Source organism: Monodelphis domestica, chromosome 1 (genome assembly GCF_027887165.1).
Source record: "Monodelphis domestica isolate mMonDom1 chromosome 1, mMonDom1.pri, whole genome shotgun sequence".
Taxonomy (NCBI): Eukaryota; Metazoa; Chordata; class Mammalia; order Didelphimorphia; family Didelphidae; genus Monodelphis; species Monodelphis domestica.
This window is the reverse complement of record NC_077227.1, coordinates 312,362,688-312,380,841: the sequence shown is the minus strand read 5'-3', so window position 1 is coordinate 312,380,841 and position 18,154 is coordinate 312,362,688. Positions and strand designations below refer to the sequence as shown.

The following is an 18,154-nucleotide window of genomic DNA, read 5'->3' as shown; positions in this document are numbered from 1 at the left end:
TCATTTTCCAGCTGCTTGATTTTGGCTTTCAAGATACTATTTTCTTGTCTTAGTTCAAGTGCCTCTGTTTCCAGATGACTTATCTTAATTTTTAAGTTCTTTCTCCAATTGTCTTCAGCCTCTCTTAGTTGTGTTTTGAGTTCTTCCACAGCCTGTATCCAATTCGCTGGGATTTCTGGTTTATCGTTTGCTGATCTCTCCCCCTCTGTTCCATTTGCTGAGTAGTAGCTGTCTATTGTAGTTTCTTTCTTCTTTTTCTGTTGTTTGCTCAAATTCACCCCTTCTTTACTCCCTGTATTTATCTGTGCTCTTGTTCCTCTCATTTTCTTTGTTTTGGGGGGGACTTCTATCAGTCTCCCCTCTTGGAGCTCTAACAGAAGATCTGTTGGTATAGTCTCTGGGGGAGGGTTTTTGGGAGTTTGAGCTTCCCTGTCCTCTGGAGGCTTTTTATTGGCTTAAAGTCCAGCAGTCAATGAGGATGGGTGGGGAGCCTGGGCTTCCCTGCATTCTGGAGACTTTTGATGGGATTAGATTCAGCTGATTCTTTCAGAAGTCTCTGCTTTCTATGGGGGGAGGGGTTGTGGCCTCCCTGGGCTCTGAGGGCTCTTGATGGGATTAAGTTCAGCTGGTTCTTTTAGAAGACTCTGCTTTCTATGGGGGGAGGGGTTGTGGCCTCCCTGGGTTCTGAGGGCTCCTGATGGGATTAGGTTCAGCTTGTTTGTACTGAATGAGCCCTAAAGCAAAAAACCTCCTCCTCCACAATCTGTGTTGAATGCCCGGAGACTGGCCCAGGTTGCTTTGAACGTAAGTTCTTTGGAGCAACCCCTTGCCGGCCCTAAGATTTCTCTCCTTTCAGTAGCTCTGAAGGCTCCTGATTGGATTGGGTTCAGCTGGTGCCCTAAAGCTGGGACCTCCCTTGAGACTCAGTTGGAAGGACCCAGCCAGGGGTCTACAGGCTTCCCCCTTCTCTCTCTGTTTCCCTGCCTTCTGTGTTGGGAACCCTGAAGACTGGCTCAGGTTTCTTTCAAGGTGAGTCCTTCAAAATAGCCAGCCCTGGGGCCCTTTTGCCGACCCTGAAGTTCCTGCTGCTGCCATGGGCTCAGCACTCTGGGTTGAGGGGGATGGGTCCTGGGAGCTTCCTTCTGCCTGCCCCTTATATGTGAGTGATCTATGGTTTTGGCTTTTGGGGGGCTGTACCTTTTGATCCAGGTCCTCGAGGAGTGTTCCCTGGGTCTGTCCTGTTGTTCAGTTTGAATTTCGGTGTCCTAGGAGCTCTCAGTTTGCAATCAGGAAGGAAGGGTTTCTGAAGTCTGAACTTTTGCAGCTTCTAAGATGCCATCTTGACTGGAAGTGATATGTTCTAGTTGTTCTATTGAATGTTTGATAGAATTCATTTGTAAATCCATCTGGTCCTGGGGATTTTTTCTTATGGAGTTCTTTGATGACTTGTTCAATTTCTTTTTTGGTATGGGATTGTTTAGGTAACTTATTTCTTCTTCTTTTAGTCTAGGCAATTTATATTTTTGTAAGTATTCATCCACACCACCTAGATTGTCATATTTATTGCCATTACATTGGGCATAATAGTTTTTAATGATTGCCTTAATTTCCTCTTCATTAGAGATGTGGTCTCCCTTTTCAACTTGGGATACTGTCAATTTGGTTTTTTCTTTCCTTTTTTAAATTATATTGACCAGTACATTGTCTATTTTATTTGTTTTTTTTTCCAAAGTACCAGCTTCTAGTCTTATTTACAAAATCAATAGTTCTTTGACTTTCAATTTTATTAATTTATCCTTTGATTTTTAGGATCTCTAATTTAGTTTTCATCTGATGATTTTTAATTAGTTCACTTTCAAGATTTTTAATTTGAATGCCCACCTCTGCCCTCCCTAATTTGTTAACATATGAATTCAAGGATATAAATTTCCCCCTGAGTACTGCTTTGGCTGTATCGCATAGGTTTTCAAAGATTGTCTCATCATTGTCAATTTTTCAATGAAATTATTAATTGTTTCTATGATTTTTAACCAATTTTGGAGAATCGTGTTGTTTAATTTCCAATTAATTTTTGATTTGCCTCTCCATGTACCCTTACTAATTATTATTTTCAGTGTATTGTGATCTGAGAAGGTTGCATTTATTATTTCTGCCCTTTTGCACTTGTTTGCAGTGATTTTGTGCCCTAGTACATGGTCAATTTTTGTGAATGTACCATGTACTGCTGAAAAGAAGGTGTATTCCTTTTTGTCCCTATTTATTTTTCTCCATATGTCTACTAACTCTAATTTTTCTAAGATTTCATTTGCTTCTCTCACCTCTTTCTTATTTATTTTTTGATTTGATTTATCTAGTTCGGATAGGGGAAGGTTCAGATCTCCCACTAGTATAGTTTTTCTATCTATTTCATCCTTGAGCTCCACGTATCTCCTTCAGAAATGTGGATGCTATGCCATTTGGTGCATACATGTTGAGTAGTGATATTTCCTCGTTGCCTATACTGCCTTTTATCAGGATGTAATTACCTTCCCTGTCTCTTTTGACTAGATCTATTTTTACTTTGGCTTTGTCAGATATCATGATTGTAACTCGTGCCTTCTTTTTATCAGTTAATGCCCAATAGATTTAGCTCTGTCTGATTACTTTTACTCTATGTGTATCTACCTTCCTCATGTGTGTTTCTTGTAGATAGCATATGGTAGGGTTTTGGTTTCTAATCCACTCTACTATTTTCTTGCATTTTATGGGTGAGTTCATTCCATTCACTTTCAGAGTTATGAATATAAGCTGTGTATTTCCCAGCATTTTGATTTCCACTCCTAGTCTTGCCCTTTCTTCTTTCTCTATTTCCTTCTACACAGTGTTTTATTTTTAATCAGTCCCCCTAATTCCCACCCTTATTTTACTTCCCTTTCTACCCCCCCCTTCATTTTTCCCTATTATTTTCCTTACAGTCTTTTTAAACTACCCCCACCCTTTCCCTCTCTTGTATTGCTTTCCTCCCCACCAGTCCATTTGTTACCCTTCTACTTTCCTAAAGGGCGCAAATCAATTCTCTGCCCCAAAGTATTTGAGTGTTCTTCCCTCTTTGAGTCAATTTCAATGCACTTAAGAACTGAATATTTCCTATCTCCAACCTCTTTACCCTTCCAGTGTTTTGATGTTCTCCCCTCCTCCTGCCATGCACTTCTTTCTGACATAAATTTATGCCATTTTGTTTCTTTTCCAATTTCTCTTAGTATTAACCTCTTTTTTAAACTCTAGTTGTGTGTGTATATATATATATATATATATATATATATATATATATATATATATATGTCTTGGCATTTCATCCTATACAATTTGTCACTATTCGCTCTAAGTATAATTTTCCAGCTACCCAGGTGATAATAACAATTTTTAATAGTTACCAGTATCTTTTTTTCTTGTAGGGATACATATTTTAACTTTTTGGATCCCTTTATGAAGGGGGGGCTGTTTGTTCCCCCCCTTTTTTAAATTATCTTTTATGATTCTCTTGAGTTCTGTGTTTGGGCATCAAATTTTCTCTTCAGGTCTGGTCTTTTCTTTCCAAATGCTTGGGATTCTTCTATTTTTTTTTAAATTTTATAATATTTTATTTGATGATTTCTAAGCATTATTCATTAAAGACAAAGATCATTTTCTTTTCCTCCCACCCCCCCATAACTGACACGTGATTCCACTGGGTATCACATGTGTTCTTGATTCGAACCCATTGCCATGTTGTTAATATTTGCATTAGAGTGTTCGTTTAGAGTCTCTCCTCTGTCATGTCCCCTCATCCACTTTACTCAGGCAGTTGCTTTTCCTCGGTGTTTCTACTCCCACAGTTTATCCTCAGCTTATGAATAGTTTTTTTTTTTTCTCCTAGATCCCTGCAGATTGTTCAGGGACATTAAACCACCACTAATGGAGAAGTCCATTACATTCGATTATACCCCAGTGTATTAGTCTCTGTGTACAATGTTCTCCTGGTTCTGCTCCTCTCACTCTGCATCACTTCCTGGAGGTCGTTCAAGTCTCCATGGAATTCCTCCACTTTTTTATTCCTTTTAGCACAATAGTATTCCAACACCAACATATACTACAATTTGTTCAGCCATTCCCCAATTGATGGGCATCCCCTTGTTTTCCAATTTTTGGCCACCACAAAGAGCACAGCTATGAATATTCTTGTACAAGTCTTTTTCTCCATTATCTCTTTGGGGTACAGACCCAGCAGTGCTATGGCTGGATCAAAGGGGAGACATTCTTTTGTCGCCCTTTGGGCATAGTTCCAAATTGCCCTCCAGAATGGTTGGATCAATTCACAACTCCACCAGCAATGAATTAATGTCCCAACTTCACCACATCCCCTCCAGCATTCATTACTTTCCTTTGCTATCATGTTAGCCAATCTGCTAGGTGTGAGGTGATACCTCAGAGTTGTTTTGATTTGCATCTCTCTGATTATAAGAGATTTAGAACACTTCTTCATGTGCTTATTAATGGTTTTGATTTCTTTATCTGAGAACTGCCTATCCATGTCCCTTGCCCATTTATCAATTGGAGAATGGCTTCATTTTTTGTACAATTGATTTAGCTCTTTATAAATTTCAGTAATTAAACCTTTGTCAGAGGTTTCTATGAAGATTGTTTCCCAATTTGTTGTTTCCCTTCTGATTTTAGTTACATTGGTTTTGTTTGTACAAAACCTTTTTAATTGCATGTAGTCAAAATTAATTATTTTACATTTTGTGATTCTTTCTATGTCTTGCTTGGTTTTAAAGTCTTTCCCCTCCCAAAGGTTCTGTGTTTACCCAATTTACTTATGGTTTCCTTCTTTATGTTTAAGTCATTCACCCATTTTGAATTTATCTTGGTGTAGGGTGTGAGGCGTTGATCTATTCCTAATTTCTCCCACACTGTCTTCCAATTTTCCCAGCAGTTTTTATCAAATAGTGGGTTTTGGTCCCAAAAGCTGGGATCTTTGGGTTTATCGTATACTGTCTTGCTGAGGTCTCTTGCCCCCAGTCTATTCCACTGATCCTCCTTTCTGTCTCTTAGCCAGTACCAAATTGTTTTGATGACTGCTGCTTTGTAATATAGTTTGAGGTCTGGGACTGCAAGGCCCCCGTCGTTTGTGTTTTTCTTTTTTATTTCCCTGGATATCCTTGATCTTTTGTTATTCCAAATGAACTTTGTTATGGTTTTTTCTAAATCAGTAAAGAAATGTTTGGGGAGTTCAATGGGTATGGCACTAAATAGATAAATAAGTTTGGGTAGGATGGTCATTTTTATTATATTGGCTTGTCATATCCATGAGCAGTTAATGTTTTTCCAATTGCTCAAGTCTAGTTTTAGTTGTGTGGAGAGTGTTTTGTAGTTGTGTTCATATAGTTGCTGTGTTTGTCTCAGAAGATAGATTCCTAGGTATTTTATTTTATCTAAGGTGATTTTGAATGGGATTTCTCTTTCTAGTTTTTGCTGCTGAGCTGTGTTGGAGATATACAGAAATGCTGATGACTAATGAGGGTTTATTTTGTATCCTGCAACTTTGCTAAAGTTGTTGATTATTTCAATTAGCTTTTTGGTTGAATCTCTAGGATTCTTTAAGTAGACCATCATGTCATCTGCAAAGAGTGATACCTTGGTTCCTCCTTGCCTGTTTTAATGCCTTCAATTTCTTTTTCTTCTCTAATTGCTACTGCTAGTGTTTCTACTACAATGTCAAATAGTAGAGGTGATAATGGCCATCCTTATTTCACTCCTGATCTTATTGGGAATGCATCTAGTTTATCCCCATTGCAGATGATATTAGTTGATGGTTTCAGATATATACTGTTTATTATTTTTAGGAATGACCCTTCTATTCCTATGCTTTCTAGTGTTTTTAATAGGAATGGGTGTTGTATTTTATCAAAGGCTTTTTCTGCATATATTGAAATAATCATGTTATTTTTGTTGGTTTGCTTGTTGATGTGGTCAATTATGGGGATGGTTTTCCTAATATTGAACCAGCCCTGCATCCCTGGTATAAATCCTACTTGATCATGGTGAATGACCCTTCTGATCACTTGTTGGAGTCTTTTTGCTAGTATCCTATTTAAGATTTTTGCATCTATATTCATTAGGGAGATTGGTCTATAGTTTTCTTTCTCTGTTTTTGGCCTGCCTGGTTTTGGAATCAGTACCATGTTTGTGTCATAAAAGGAGTTTGGTAGAACTCCCTCTTTGCTTATTATGTCAAATAGTTTGTATAGTATTAGGATTAACTGTTCTCTGAATGTTTGATAGAATTCACTTGTGAATCTATCAGGCCCTGTGGATTTTTTCTTAGGAAGTTCTTTGATGGCTTGTTGGATTTCATTTTCTGATATGGGATTATTTAGGAATTCTATTTCTTCTTCTGTTAGTCTAGGCAGTTTGTATTTTTGTATATATTCATCCATAACACCTAAATTGGTGTATGTATTGCCACATAATTGGGCAAAGTAATTTTTAATGATTGCCTTAATTTCCTCTTCATCCGACATGATGTCCCCCTTTTCATCTTTGATGCAGTTAATTTGCTTTTCTTCCTTCCTTTTTTTAATTAGATTGACCAGTACTTTGCCTACTTTGTTTGTTTTTTCAAAGTACCAACTTCTTGTCTTATTTATTAAATCAATAGTTCTATCACTTTCGATTTTATTAATTTCTCCCTTAATTTTTAAGATTTCTAGTTTGGTTTTCTTCTGGGGGTTTTTAATTTGATCACTTTCGAGTTTTTTTATTTGCATTTCCAATTGATTGATCTCTGCTCTCCCTAGTTTGTTAATATATGCACTCAGGGATATGAATTTACCTCTGATTACCACTTTGGCTATATCCCAAAAGGTTTGAAAGGATGTCTCACCATTGTCATTTTCCTTGATGAAATTATTAATTGTTTATAATGATTTCTTCTCTAACTAAATGAATTTGGAGTATCATATTGTTTAATTTCAAATTAGTTTTTGATTTGGTTTTCCATGTACCATTACTGATCATTATTTTTATTGCCTTGTGATCTGAAAAGGCTGCATTTATTATTTCTGCTTTTCTGCATTTGTATGCCATGTTTCTGTGACCTAATGTATGGTCAATCTTTGTGAATGTGCCATGTGGTGCTGAGAAGAAAGTGTATTCCTTTTTATCCCTATTTATTTTTCTCCATATGTCTATTAATTCTAATTTTTCTAAGATTTCATTCACTTCTTTTACCTCTTTCTTATTTATTTTTTGGTTTGATTTATCTAAATTTGATAATGCTTGGTATAAGTCTCCCACTAATATGGTTTTACTGTCTATTTCTTCCTTCAATTCTCCTAGTTTCTCCATTAGAAATTTGGGTGCTATATTATTTGTTGCATTATTGATTAGTTGATTAGTGATATTTCCTCATTATCTAAAGTCCCTTTTGATCAGGTCTATTTTTGCTTTGGCTTTATCAGATATCATGACTACCACTCCTGCCTTTTTTCTGTCAGTTGAGGCCCAGAAGGTCTTACTCCATCTTTAATTCTGACCTTGTGGGTGTCTACCCGCCTCATGTGTGTTTCTTGAAGACAACATATGGTAGGGTTTGGGATTCTAATCCATTCTGCTATTCCTCTACGTTTTATGGGTGAGTTCATCCCATTCACTTTCAAACTTATGACTGTCACTTGTGTACTTCCTGGCATTTTGATATCCTTCCCTAATTCTAACCTTTCTTCTTCAGCTCCAACTTTTATTCCAGTGATTTACTTTATATCAGTCCTCCTTGTCCCCTCCCTTGATATGTTTCCCTTTCTAATCCCTCCCTTTATATTCCCTCCCCCTCCCCCTCTTCTTCCCTCCCTTTTTTGTGTTCCCTCCCCCCTATCCCCTTTGGTTTTCCCTTCTCCCTTCCCTTGTTGGGTAAGATAGAATTCAAGATCCCAATGGATCTGGATGTTCTTCCCTCTCAGAGTTGATTTCCCTGAGAGTAAGGTTTAAGTAAAAACTCTCTTCCTCTCCTTCTTATAGGAGTTTTTTTCCCATCCCCTTCCTGTGTGAATCTTTGTGTGAGAAAGATTATTCTATTTGGTCTTTCTTTACCCCCTATTTACACATTACATTTTCCCCACATGTTAGTAAACATAGATTGATATAAATGTAGTCCTTATAGAGGAGAGTTTGAGTAAAAGAAAAAGATAACATTTTTCTCCTTTTCCCTTTCCTTCATATTTACCTTTTCAGGTATTCCATGCTGTTTGTTTTTCGATATCGAACTTTCCACAGAGCTCTGGTCTTTTCTTTGCAAAAACTTGGAAATCTTCTATTTTTTTGAATGCCCATACTTTCCCTTGGAAGTATAGAGTCAGTTTTGCTGGATAGCTGATTCTTGGTTGAAGACCCAGCTCTCTTGCCTTTCTGAAAATCATGTTCCATGCCTTACGATCATTCAGAGTGGAACTTGCAAGGTCTTGTGTGACCCTAATTGGCATTCCTTTATATCTAAATTGTCTTTTTCTGGCTTTTTGTAGGATTTTTTTCTTTTGTTTGAAAGCTTTGGAATTTGGCAATTACATTCCTGGGAGTTGTCTTTTGGGGATTTAGTGTAGAGGGTGTTCTGTGAGCTCTGTCAGTGGCTGTATTGCCCCCTTGTTCTAGAATCTCTGGGCAATTTTCTTTGATTATATCTCGTATTACGATGTGGAGTTTGCTGTTTATTTCTGGATTTTCTGGAAGTCCAATTATTCTTAAATTATCTCTTCTTCCTCTATTTTCCAAGTCTGTCACCTTGTCAATGAGATATTTTATGTTCTCTTCTAATTTCTTGGTCTTTTGGCTTTGCTTTATTAATTCTTGCTCGTTGTCTTCGAGTTGCCTGATTCTGACTTTTAAAGCCTGGTTTTCCTTTTCACTTTGGTCAAACTGGTTTTGTAGATGCGTGAATTTCTTTTGCATTATTTCCCACTTTTCCTCCCAAAGGGCTTCCATCTTTTTGATCCTTTCTGATTCAAATTCTTCATGGGTTTGTGGAGAGTTTCTATTTCCTTTGGAAGGTTTCAGAACATTTGCTTGTGTTTCCTCTTCTATCTCCTCTGTATTTTGTATTTTTGCTCCATCAAATGTGTCCAAAGTCACCCCCTTCTTCTTGTTTTTCTTGGAATTTTGGGGCTTTTGTGCTTCTGTGGAGTTTGCCATCTCTATCTGAGTGGGGAGGACTAGCTTTTCTTATCTCTGTCTGGTGTTCAGAGGTTTTAGCCCTAGGCAGATTGTCCGTTCTATGCAGTTGTTGTTCTGTCTTCCCGGGGAAGCCAGGAATTGCTGGTGTTTCCGTGTTACTGCCCTCCTCGTTTCCCTCCTGATGCTTCTCCTTTGCCTGACTTCCATGCTCTGAGCCTGGCTTGGCCCTTTCCGTGGGGTGTTTGTTTCTGTGCCTTAGCCTGCCAGGAGAGCCAGCACTCTGAGGGGGGAGGGGCTGCAGCTTCCTGGAGCTCCAGGCTCCTGAAAGGATTAGCTTTCCCTGGGTTGAACTGTGTATGCCTTGAGGCAGGGACCTTCCGTGAGACTCGGATGGAAGGATCCAGCCGGGGGTTACAAGCTCCCCCCGTCTCTCTCTGTTTCCCTGCTTTTTAGGTGCCCCTGCGACTGAGTCAGGTTGTTTTCAGGAAGCAGCCTTCAGAATAGCCAGCCCTGAGGCTCTGAGGTTCCCTCTGCTGCCTTGGACTCAGCGCTCTGGGTTGGGGGGATGGGTCCTGGGACCTTCCTTCTGCCTACCCCTTAGGTCCAAGTGATCTCAGGTTCTGGCTTTTGGGGGGGTCGTACCTTTTGATCCAGGTCCAGGAGGAGGATTCCCGGGCTCTATGCTGTTGATCGTTTTGAATTTCAGTGCCCTAGGAGCATATAGTTTGAGTTCGGTAGGGAAGGGTTTCCGGAGATCTGAACTTTAGCTTTCTCTAAGCCGCCATCTTGACCGGAAGTCCTTCTATTTTGTTAAATAACCATACTTCCCCCTGTAAGAATATAGCCAGTTTTTGGGGGTAGTTGATTCTTGGTTGTAGACCTAGTTCCCTTGCTTTCTGGAACATCATATTCCATGCCTTTTCGTTCTTCAGTGTGGATGCAGCCAGATCCTGCGTTATCATCACTGTATTTCCATGGTATCTGAATGACTTCTTCTTAGCAGCTTGTAATATTTTTTCCTTGGTCTGGTAGTTCTTGAATTTGGCTATAATATTCCTGGGTATTGTCAATTGGCAATTAAGTACATGAGGTGAGCTGTGGACTCTTTCAATCTCCACTTTCCCTCTTGTTCTAGAATGTCGGGCCAGTTTTCTTGGATAATTTCCTGTAGGATGGTGTCTAGACTTTCTTTTGTCATGGACTTCTGGTAGACCAGTAATTCTTAAGTTGTCTCTCCTTGAACTATTTTCTAAATCTTCTGTTTCGTGAATGAGGTCCTTCATATTTTCCTCAATTTTTTCATTCTTTTGATTTTGTTTTATAGTTCCTTGCTGCCTTGTGAAATCACTTGCTTGTAATTGTTATATTCCAGTTTTTAAAGACTCCAATTTCATCCCTGGCTTTTTGGTCATCCTTCTCCTTCTGGACTGATTTTCTTTGGAGGTCATCTTTCATCTTCTTTGCCTCATCCTTCATCTTGTTTGCCTCATTTTCAAGCTGATCAATTTTGGCTTTCAGGAAATTATTTTCTGTTTCCAGATGACTTATCTTGTTGTTTAAGTTCTTTTCCCAGTTGTCTTCAGCCTCTCTTAATTGTGTTTTGAATTGTATTTTGAGTTCTTCCAAAGCTTGTGTCCAATTCATGGGAGTTTCTGTGTTTTTGTTTTGTGTTCCTTGATCCTCCTCTGTTCCATTTAGTCTTTTTTTTATTGCCTGGATAGAAGCTGGCAATTGCAATTTCTTTTTTCTTTTTCTGTTATTTGGTCATATTTTCCCCTTCTTTCCCCCCTGTAGTTGCCTGTAGTCTTTCTCCTCTCATTATGTGCTGGATCTGTGGGTTTGGGCTTTTCTGTCAATCTTCACCCTTGGAGTTTAGTCAGTAAAGCTATCAGAACAGTCTGTGTGGGAGGGGTGTTGGAGCTTGAGCTTCCCTGCCCTCTGAAGGCTTGATAAGATTAAGACCAGGCGAGTTGAACTTGCAGAGTTGGATGTGCCCTGAGGCCAAAACCTCAGGAAGGGGGGTGGGGGGATATGGGGTGTCTCAGCTGTGATTGGCCTGCCTTCTTTGAGGTTCTCTAGCTGCCTCCCCACCACTGTGATCAAAGCCCTCAGCCTTGCACAGCTTTTCCCACAAGGTACTTGCTTTAGACTAATTCCCTTGCCCACCCAGAAATTCCAGCCACTACTGGAGGCTCAGTACTGTAGGTGGGGGAGTGGTCCTGGGACCTTCCTTCTTCCTTACTCTTAAACCTGAGTGTTCTCAAATTCACGTTTTTGGGAGGCATACCATTTAAGTTGATTCCAGCAGGAGGATTCCTTATCTCTGTCCTGTTGTTAGATTTGGTTTTCAGTTCCCTAGGAACATTTGGTTTTTAATCAGTGAGGAAGGGTTTTCAATAGTCTGAGCTTTTGCTGCTTCTGTGCCTCTATCTTGACTCCGCCCTACACAGAAGTTTAAATGCTGACCATGGAATAAGTTATTCCCAGCCTCATTTGACTGGGAGGAGTCAGGAGAATAAATCCATGACTATTTTCCCTGGCCAAATATTCCTGATCCCATCCCATGGAATGCATGAAATCAGCACAGTTCAGTTCTAGGCAGCTTAAGCAGGTGGTTAGGGCAATTTATCTGGCATCTCAAGATAGTTTTCACAGCAAGCTCAATGGTGAACCTTTTAAAGACAGTGCCAAGCCCCAATCCCACTCAGCCTCCTAGACTAAGTGCTATTCCCGCCTCCTCACCACCCGCCCAAGATTAAGTGCCATTCTCTCCCCCAGCCACCCCTTACCCCAGACAGGAAGATAAGGAAGAAGCACTCTCATTGGGCTGCTGGGCTCAGAGGGGTGGGGAAAGTGAGGAATGTCCTTGGGCACATGGAGAGGGGGAGGGGAACAGCAACTCCCAAGTCCCTCTGGATTTCTAGTTAAAAAAAAAAGACTACTGGTGTGTCCACAGAGGGCTTTGTGTGTACTTTTTGGCACACATACCATAGGTTCACCACTAGGGTTCTATGTTGTCAGCAGACAGCCCTCATAGGTCTTCTATAATGGAAAAGGCCCACTTCCACTCCCCTCAGAGATGAAAGTGTTCACTGAGAACAGAACGGTTTCCTCTGATATCATCCTTCCCACACTGCCAGAGATTGTCAATATAGATGACACTAAGGAACTGCCTTAGTATGAACTATGGGTTCTCTATGTGCAAGTAGTTCCTTAAAAAGCTCTGTGGTGGGGACAGCTTGGTGGTTCAGTCGGTTGAGAGCCAGGCCTAGAATTGGGAGATCCTGGGTTCAAATCTGGCCTCAGACACTTCCCAACTGTGTGATCCTGAGCAAGTCATTTAACCCCCATTTGCCTAGCCCTTACTAGGAGCAAGGAAACTGATTGGGAAGCTTTTTACAGTGGTCAAGGCAGGAATTAAAAGGTCTTGAACTAAGGTGGTAGTCCTGAGAATGAAGAGTGAAAATGGGGGAAATGTGGAGACTTGACAAGGCTTAGCAAGGGATTGACAACAGGGAGTGAGGGAGAAAGAAGAGTCAGGAATTACTTCAAGGTCTCAGAACTTGTCATCTAAAAGGATTCTGGTGCCCTCAACAGAAAGAGGGAAATTTGGAGAAGGAACCAATTTATAGATATTAAGTTTTTGAGTTCCATTTTGGGCAGGCTGTTTAAAATTTCAGAGTCTTTCTATCTGCCCTTTGATCTGGCCATAACACTTCTGGGTTTGTATCCCAAAGGGATAATAAAGAAAAAGACTGTACAAGAATATTCATAGCTGTGCTTTTTGTGGTGGGAAAAAATTGGAAAATGAGGGGATGCCCTTCACTTGGGGAATGACTGAACAAATTGTGTTATATGTTGGTGATGGAATACTATTGTGCTAAAAGGAGTAATAAACTGGAGGAATTCCATGAGAACTGGAATGACCTCCAGGAATTGGTGCAGAGTGAAAGGAGCAGAACCAGGGGAACATTGTACACAAAGACTGATACACTGTGGCACAATTGAATATAATGGACTTTTCCATTAGTGGCAATGCAGTGATCCTGAACAACTTGAAGGGATTTCTGAGAAAGAACACTATCTACATTCAGAGGAAAAACTGTGGGAGTAGAAACATAGAAGAAAAAAACTGCTTGAATACATGGGTTGAGGGGATATGACTGGGGATGGAGACTCTAAATGATCATCCTAGTGCAAACATCAACAACGTAGAAATAGGTTCTGATCAAGGCCACATGTAAAAGCCAGTGGAATTGCATGTTGGCTACGGGAAGGGGGGATGGAAGGGAGGGAAAGAATATGATTCTTGTAATCAAAGAATAATGTTCTAAAATAACTAAATAAAATTTTCAAAAAAAATTTTCAGAGACTTTGCTAGCCAGTTCATGAATAAACCAGCTCAGATTATCAACAGACTGATAAAATGCAGTTTATCCACTCGAGTGTGATATACCTCATCAGTATATGATGAACAGATGTGTCTCACAGATGGTATATATAACCTAGAGGTTAGGTAAGATGATCAGGTGAGTCACATGATCATATAAACAGGCTTATAAACCTTGGAAAAGAACAAGCTGGGCACATAAACAGAAAATGGTGCATTTTTAGGAAAAGAAAAAGGTCTTTGATCTAATTGTTTACACCAGAGATCAAAAAAGAAAAACTGTGTCTTCTTTATAAGTCAGTTAATTAACAAGAGAAGTGAGTGAATCCTAAAACTATTCAAAGTCCTCTGGGCTTTCTTTCCACCCTAAAGTGATGAGAGAAGCAAAAAAGTACCAAGAGACATTAGAAAAAAGAAATATAATATCAGCAAACATAACACAAAATGGAGTTAGTTGTGTTTTCTTCAAAATCCAGTTTCATTCAAATCTGCCCTCAGGCACTTCCCAGCTATGGGATCCTGGGCAAGTCATTTAATTGCCATTGCCTAGCCCTTCCCATTCTTCTTCTTTGGAACCAATACACAGGATTGATTCTAAGATAGAAGATAAGATTTTTCAACAAGGTATCAGAAATATTCAGCCATAGATTTGGGTGTAGTTGCTGGGAGTAGAATTTATGAGTGATTAGTTTTGTGTGTCATCTGTCTCGAGATAACTGATCATAAAGGAACTAATGAGAGGGGGGGGGGAAGTATAGAGATAAGGTAAAACTCTAGACAGAAACTTAGAGATAATAAATAGGTAAAGATTAAGCAAATGAAACTGAAAAGAAACAACCAGACAGGTAGAAGTAAACCAAGTACCACAGAAAACAATATCTCAGAGACCAGCAGTATATTGGAGAGGAGATTCATAGACCCTACCACAAGCTGTATGATAATCAGAATAATGACAGATTTGGAAATATTAAAACCTCCTACTCCTTTACCCTTCCTGAACCTTTCCTTTTCTCCACCTCTCTTTCCCATCCTTCCCTTTCGTTTCCCTCATTTGTAGTGTTATGGCGTAACAAGTTTTTAATCATCTTCATGATGTTTATGATTGCTTTAGAACATCAAGATTAGGAAATAGTGCTTTATGTGTACTTTGCAATGTTCTAGCCCCAAAAGGTCAGTATGCCATGAAGAGTACCCATATTTTCCTTAATCTTACCTAAGCCCTATGCTGATATACATTCCAAAAGAATGACAGTATATTTCTTGTGTTGGGTAGAAATTTCTCACATTACCCCTCCCTTTTGTCCTGAAACACTATTATATAAACTTGTACCTCCCTCAGTTTCTGGGTGTGGGGATGTCCTTGGGTCTATCCAACCCCATCCCCCAATACCCACACAAATAATAAGAATAATTCTTAATAACAGAATTTTACAGCAATTTACAATGAATAAAGAAACATTAAGTGCCCATAATATACAAATAGATTAAAGAACTAGCTTTGTAAATACTGAGAATATTTTGCTTCCCTTTCTCTCACCTAACTTTTTTTTAGTAAATATGGTTTGAATTGAAAAATAAGTGCTTTTTTATAGGTCCAAAAGGAAAACTTCAAATGAAAATCTTACCAACATTGAAGGAGAATGTTGTTGCAACACATTTATGTGAGAGCCCTACTACAAAACACAGGTATGTGTCAGTTTGGGTTTTTTATGATGCGAGATGCACTAGAGAAGGCCAACATTTGACACAAATGTATATTTATATATGGATATATATGTAGAATCATATAATATATTCTTCTTTATATCAGTTCTTTTTCTGGAGGTAGTAATACGTAGCATCTTTCATCATAGGTCCTTTGAGCTTCACTTCATCACTGAGGATACTTTTGATTACATATATCAAAAGTATCCAAACAGTTTTGAACCTATATTGAAGAGACTCTTATTATAAAAATAAAATGTTTATTGAAATATATAAGGAGAAAACAGGATTTCTAATTCTAAGAGATTCTAAATCCACCCAAATAAATTCCTTGGTTCCACAAGGAAACACTTCTATGTTTCACAGTCTACACTATTCCTCTTTGATCTGACTAACCCAAATTTATACTATCTAAAAAAAAACTACCACTATTATCCTTATGAACCTTAACTTCACTTTCAAATTATAAAATAGCAAAATCTAGCTGGTTGAGTCTCAACAAGAATCAAGTTAGGACTCTGAGTCTGTTCAGATTTAACAGACTCAGACTTCTGGGTAAACATGGTGGCAGTCTAGATGCAAGACTCTTCCTCTCCTTAGCACCCACCAATATAGACTAGCACAAAAGACCAAAAAAAACAAATTCATAAGAACAAAGAGATTCTACAGTAGGGCGCAGCATTGAAGATATGTGGGATTTGAGCATTTCCACACTCTTAAGGGGGTGAAAAAGCTCCTACCAAAACTGCGAGCTGATCTACCCTCCCCCACCCTACAGAGCCAGTCAGAGCCAGCGCATGCAAGAATCAGTGAGTGAGGGGCACCTCTAGAGTGAGTAAGGGGCACCCCTAGGTCCTTGGGAGCTGACTAAGACCACCAAAGACCTACCCCTGAGAACAGCTACACCTGAAACCCCAGCAGGCTGAAGAGAGAAGACCGTAGGTGCTCATGGGAAGATAACACTGAGAAGGGCAGCAAACAGCAGAAGCTGCAGCGATTCAAAAGCTTGCCTCAGGCAAAATCCTTGCTCCTTAACTCCATACACAGAGAATCCTGCCCATCTCACTCAGATTTCTGACTAAAAAGGGAAGGAAAAATCTCCACAGTGATGGCAAATTGTGCCCAGGAACAACCACCTCCGTCCAAGAAAAACGAAAAGAAGGCATTGACCCTGGAAAATTTTTACAAAGGAAATACAGAAGGAAATTCAAATAAACCCGAAAACCCTCCAAAAAAATGGAAATTGTCCACAAGCTCTTCAAGAATTTAAATTGGAGCTTAACATAAAGATGGAAGCCTTCTGAATGTAAAAATGGAGATTTGAACCTCGGACTTCAATTCCCAGGAGTCTTGGTAGTTCCCAAAGTTCCCCTTAATCTCAGGTGAAGTCATCACCTGACCTGCGAGGAGAGAGGGGTTTTTAAAATGGACTCCACCGCCTTCTCATGGTCTTTTCCTGTTTCCACTTGCAAGCAGACAGGTCTCTTTCATGATATAGGTGAGGTTGTCTAGGCCTCTCTGGGCCTAGTCATGTGCTTTCTTATTTTGTATTTTCTTTAATCCTTAACCTTTAATAAACCTCATAAAATATAATACCCCTTGACAGAGAGAAACTAATTTTAACTGTTAAAGTTATGGCAATCACAAAGGGACGAGAACTTCTCAAAATTAAAAAAAAAAAGAAAGATAGCCTAGATAATGATTTCTAAGCCACATTTCTCCAAGATGCTTTTTTAGAAAACCATCTTGATCAGCTCTTGCCGGCAGCCATCCGCTTCGGACTTTCTTGATTCAATATCGATCTCCTGGTCACAGCCCTTCCAGCCTGGCTACTGTTGCCTGTAATCTGGACCTGTTTGATTGAGATCGCTCACCTGGTCCCAGCCCTTCCCACCCTGGCTGCCCGCTCTGGATCTGGCTCCTGCTCCTGGCCTCTCTCCATTCTCACCTGGTGCCCGCTCTCCCGGCCCTGCCTGCCTGTGTTCCTGACTGCAGCCATCCACTGGCCACTGCCTGCCTGTTTCTGTGCCCCAGACCCACGCGTGCGACCCCAGTTGGCTCATCACCCAGGCTGCTGGTAGCAGACCCAGTTTCTTCAGGATCAAAAAACCGGCTGGTAAAAAACGGGGGCAGAGGATCATAGGAGGGGAGAGAGAAAAGGGGAAGAAAAAAGGTTTTTCCAAACAGGAACTTAAAAGCATGGCTATTTTACAAGGATATCTTTTAATTGCATTGATCCTTTTATTGACCTCACCTTCATGTCAGGAAAAAAATTCAGCTCCCTATAACCCTTTAGCTAACTTTGGGGAGGCAGCTGAGTGTCTCAGTGAACTTAGAGCCAGGCCTAGAGACGGGAGGTCTTTCGTTGAAATCTGGCCTCAAACACTTCCTGGTGTTGTGGCCCTGGGCAAGTCATTTAGGCCCCATTTGCCCCATTGCCTAGCCCACTGCCTAAGCAATTTGCCTTCTGACAATAGGCATCTAAATGGATAAAAACCCAAGGAACTTTAAGAGACTGGAGGTTATATTTTTAAGGTATTTCAGACTCCGTGTTTTATGAAAATCTCTATATTCTATTGCATTTTACTGTTTGCTTTGTTTAAGATTTAACTTTGTGATTTTGGAGTTCACACATTACTGCATTCAATATTATTCTGTTATACTGTTCATTTTAATGTACTGAGCTTAAATTCTGTTGCTTTCCTCCTACAACCATATTGAACAAATATCATTGTAATTAAGCCCACATATGAAAACAGCCTTTCTATTTTTGACTTTGTAAATTGTCACATAGAGGATAGATGGACTTCATCAGAACTGGTTACAATTGTATAACAACCTTTGGAAAATTTAATGTGCTAAATATCTCAATTGATTTTA

The 18,154-nt window shown here is 39.6% G+C and overlaps 1 protein-coding gene across 2 annotated transcripts in view; it reads left to right on the top strand.

Annotated features, from left to right (window-relative positions):
* MEIKIN (meiotic kinetochore factor) overlaps positions 1 to 18,154 on the top strand; it is a 175,096-nt gene that overhangs the window by 25,098 nt on the left and 131,844 nt on the right. For both annotated transcript variants that reach the window (XM_007473413.3, XM_007473414.3), the window contains exon 2: positions 15,163 to 15,256. In XM_007473413.3, the coding sequence (XP_007473475.1) occupies positions 15,163 to 15,256 (94 nt within the window). The remainder of the gene's footprint in view (positions 1 to 15,162; positions 15,257 to 18,154) is intronic.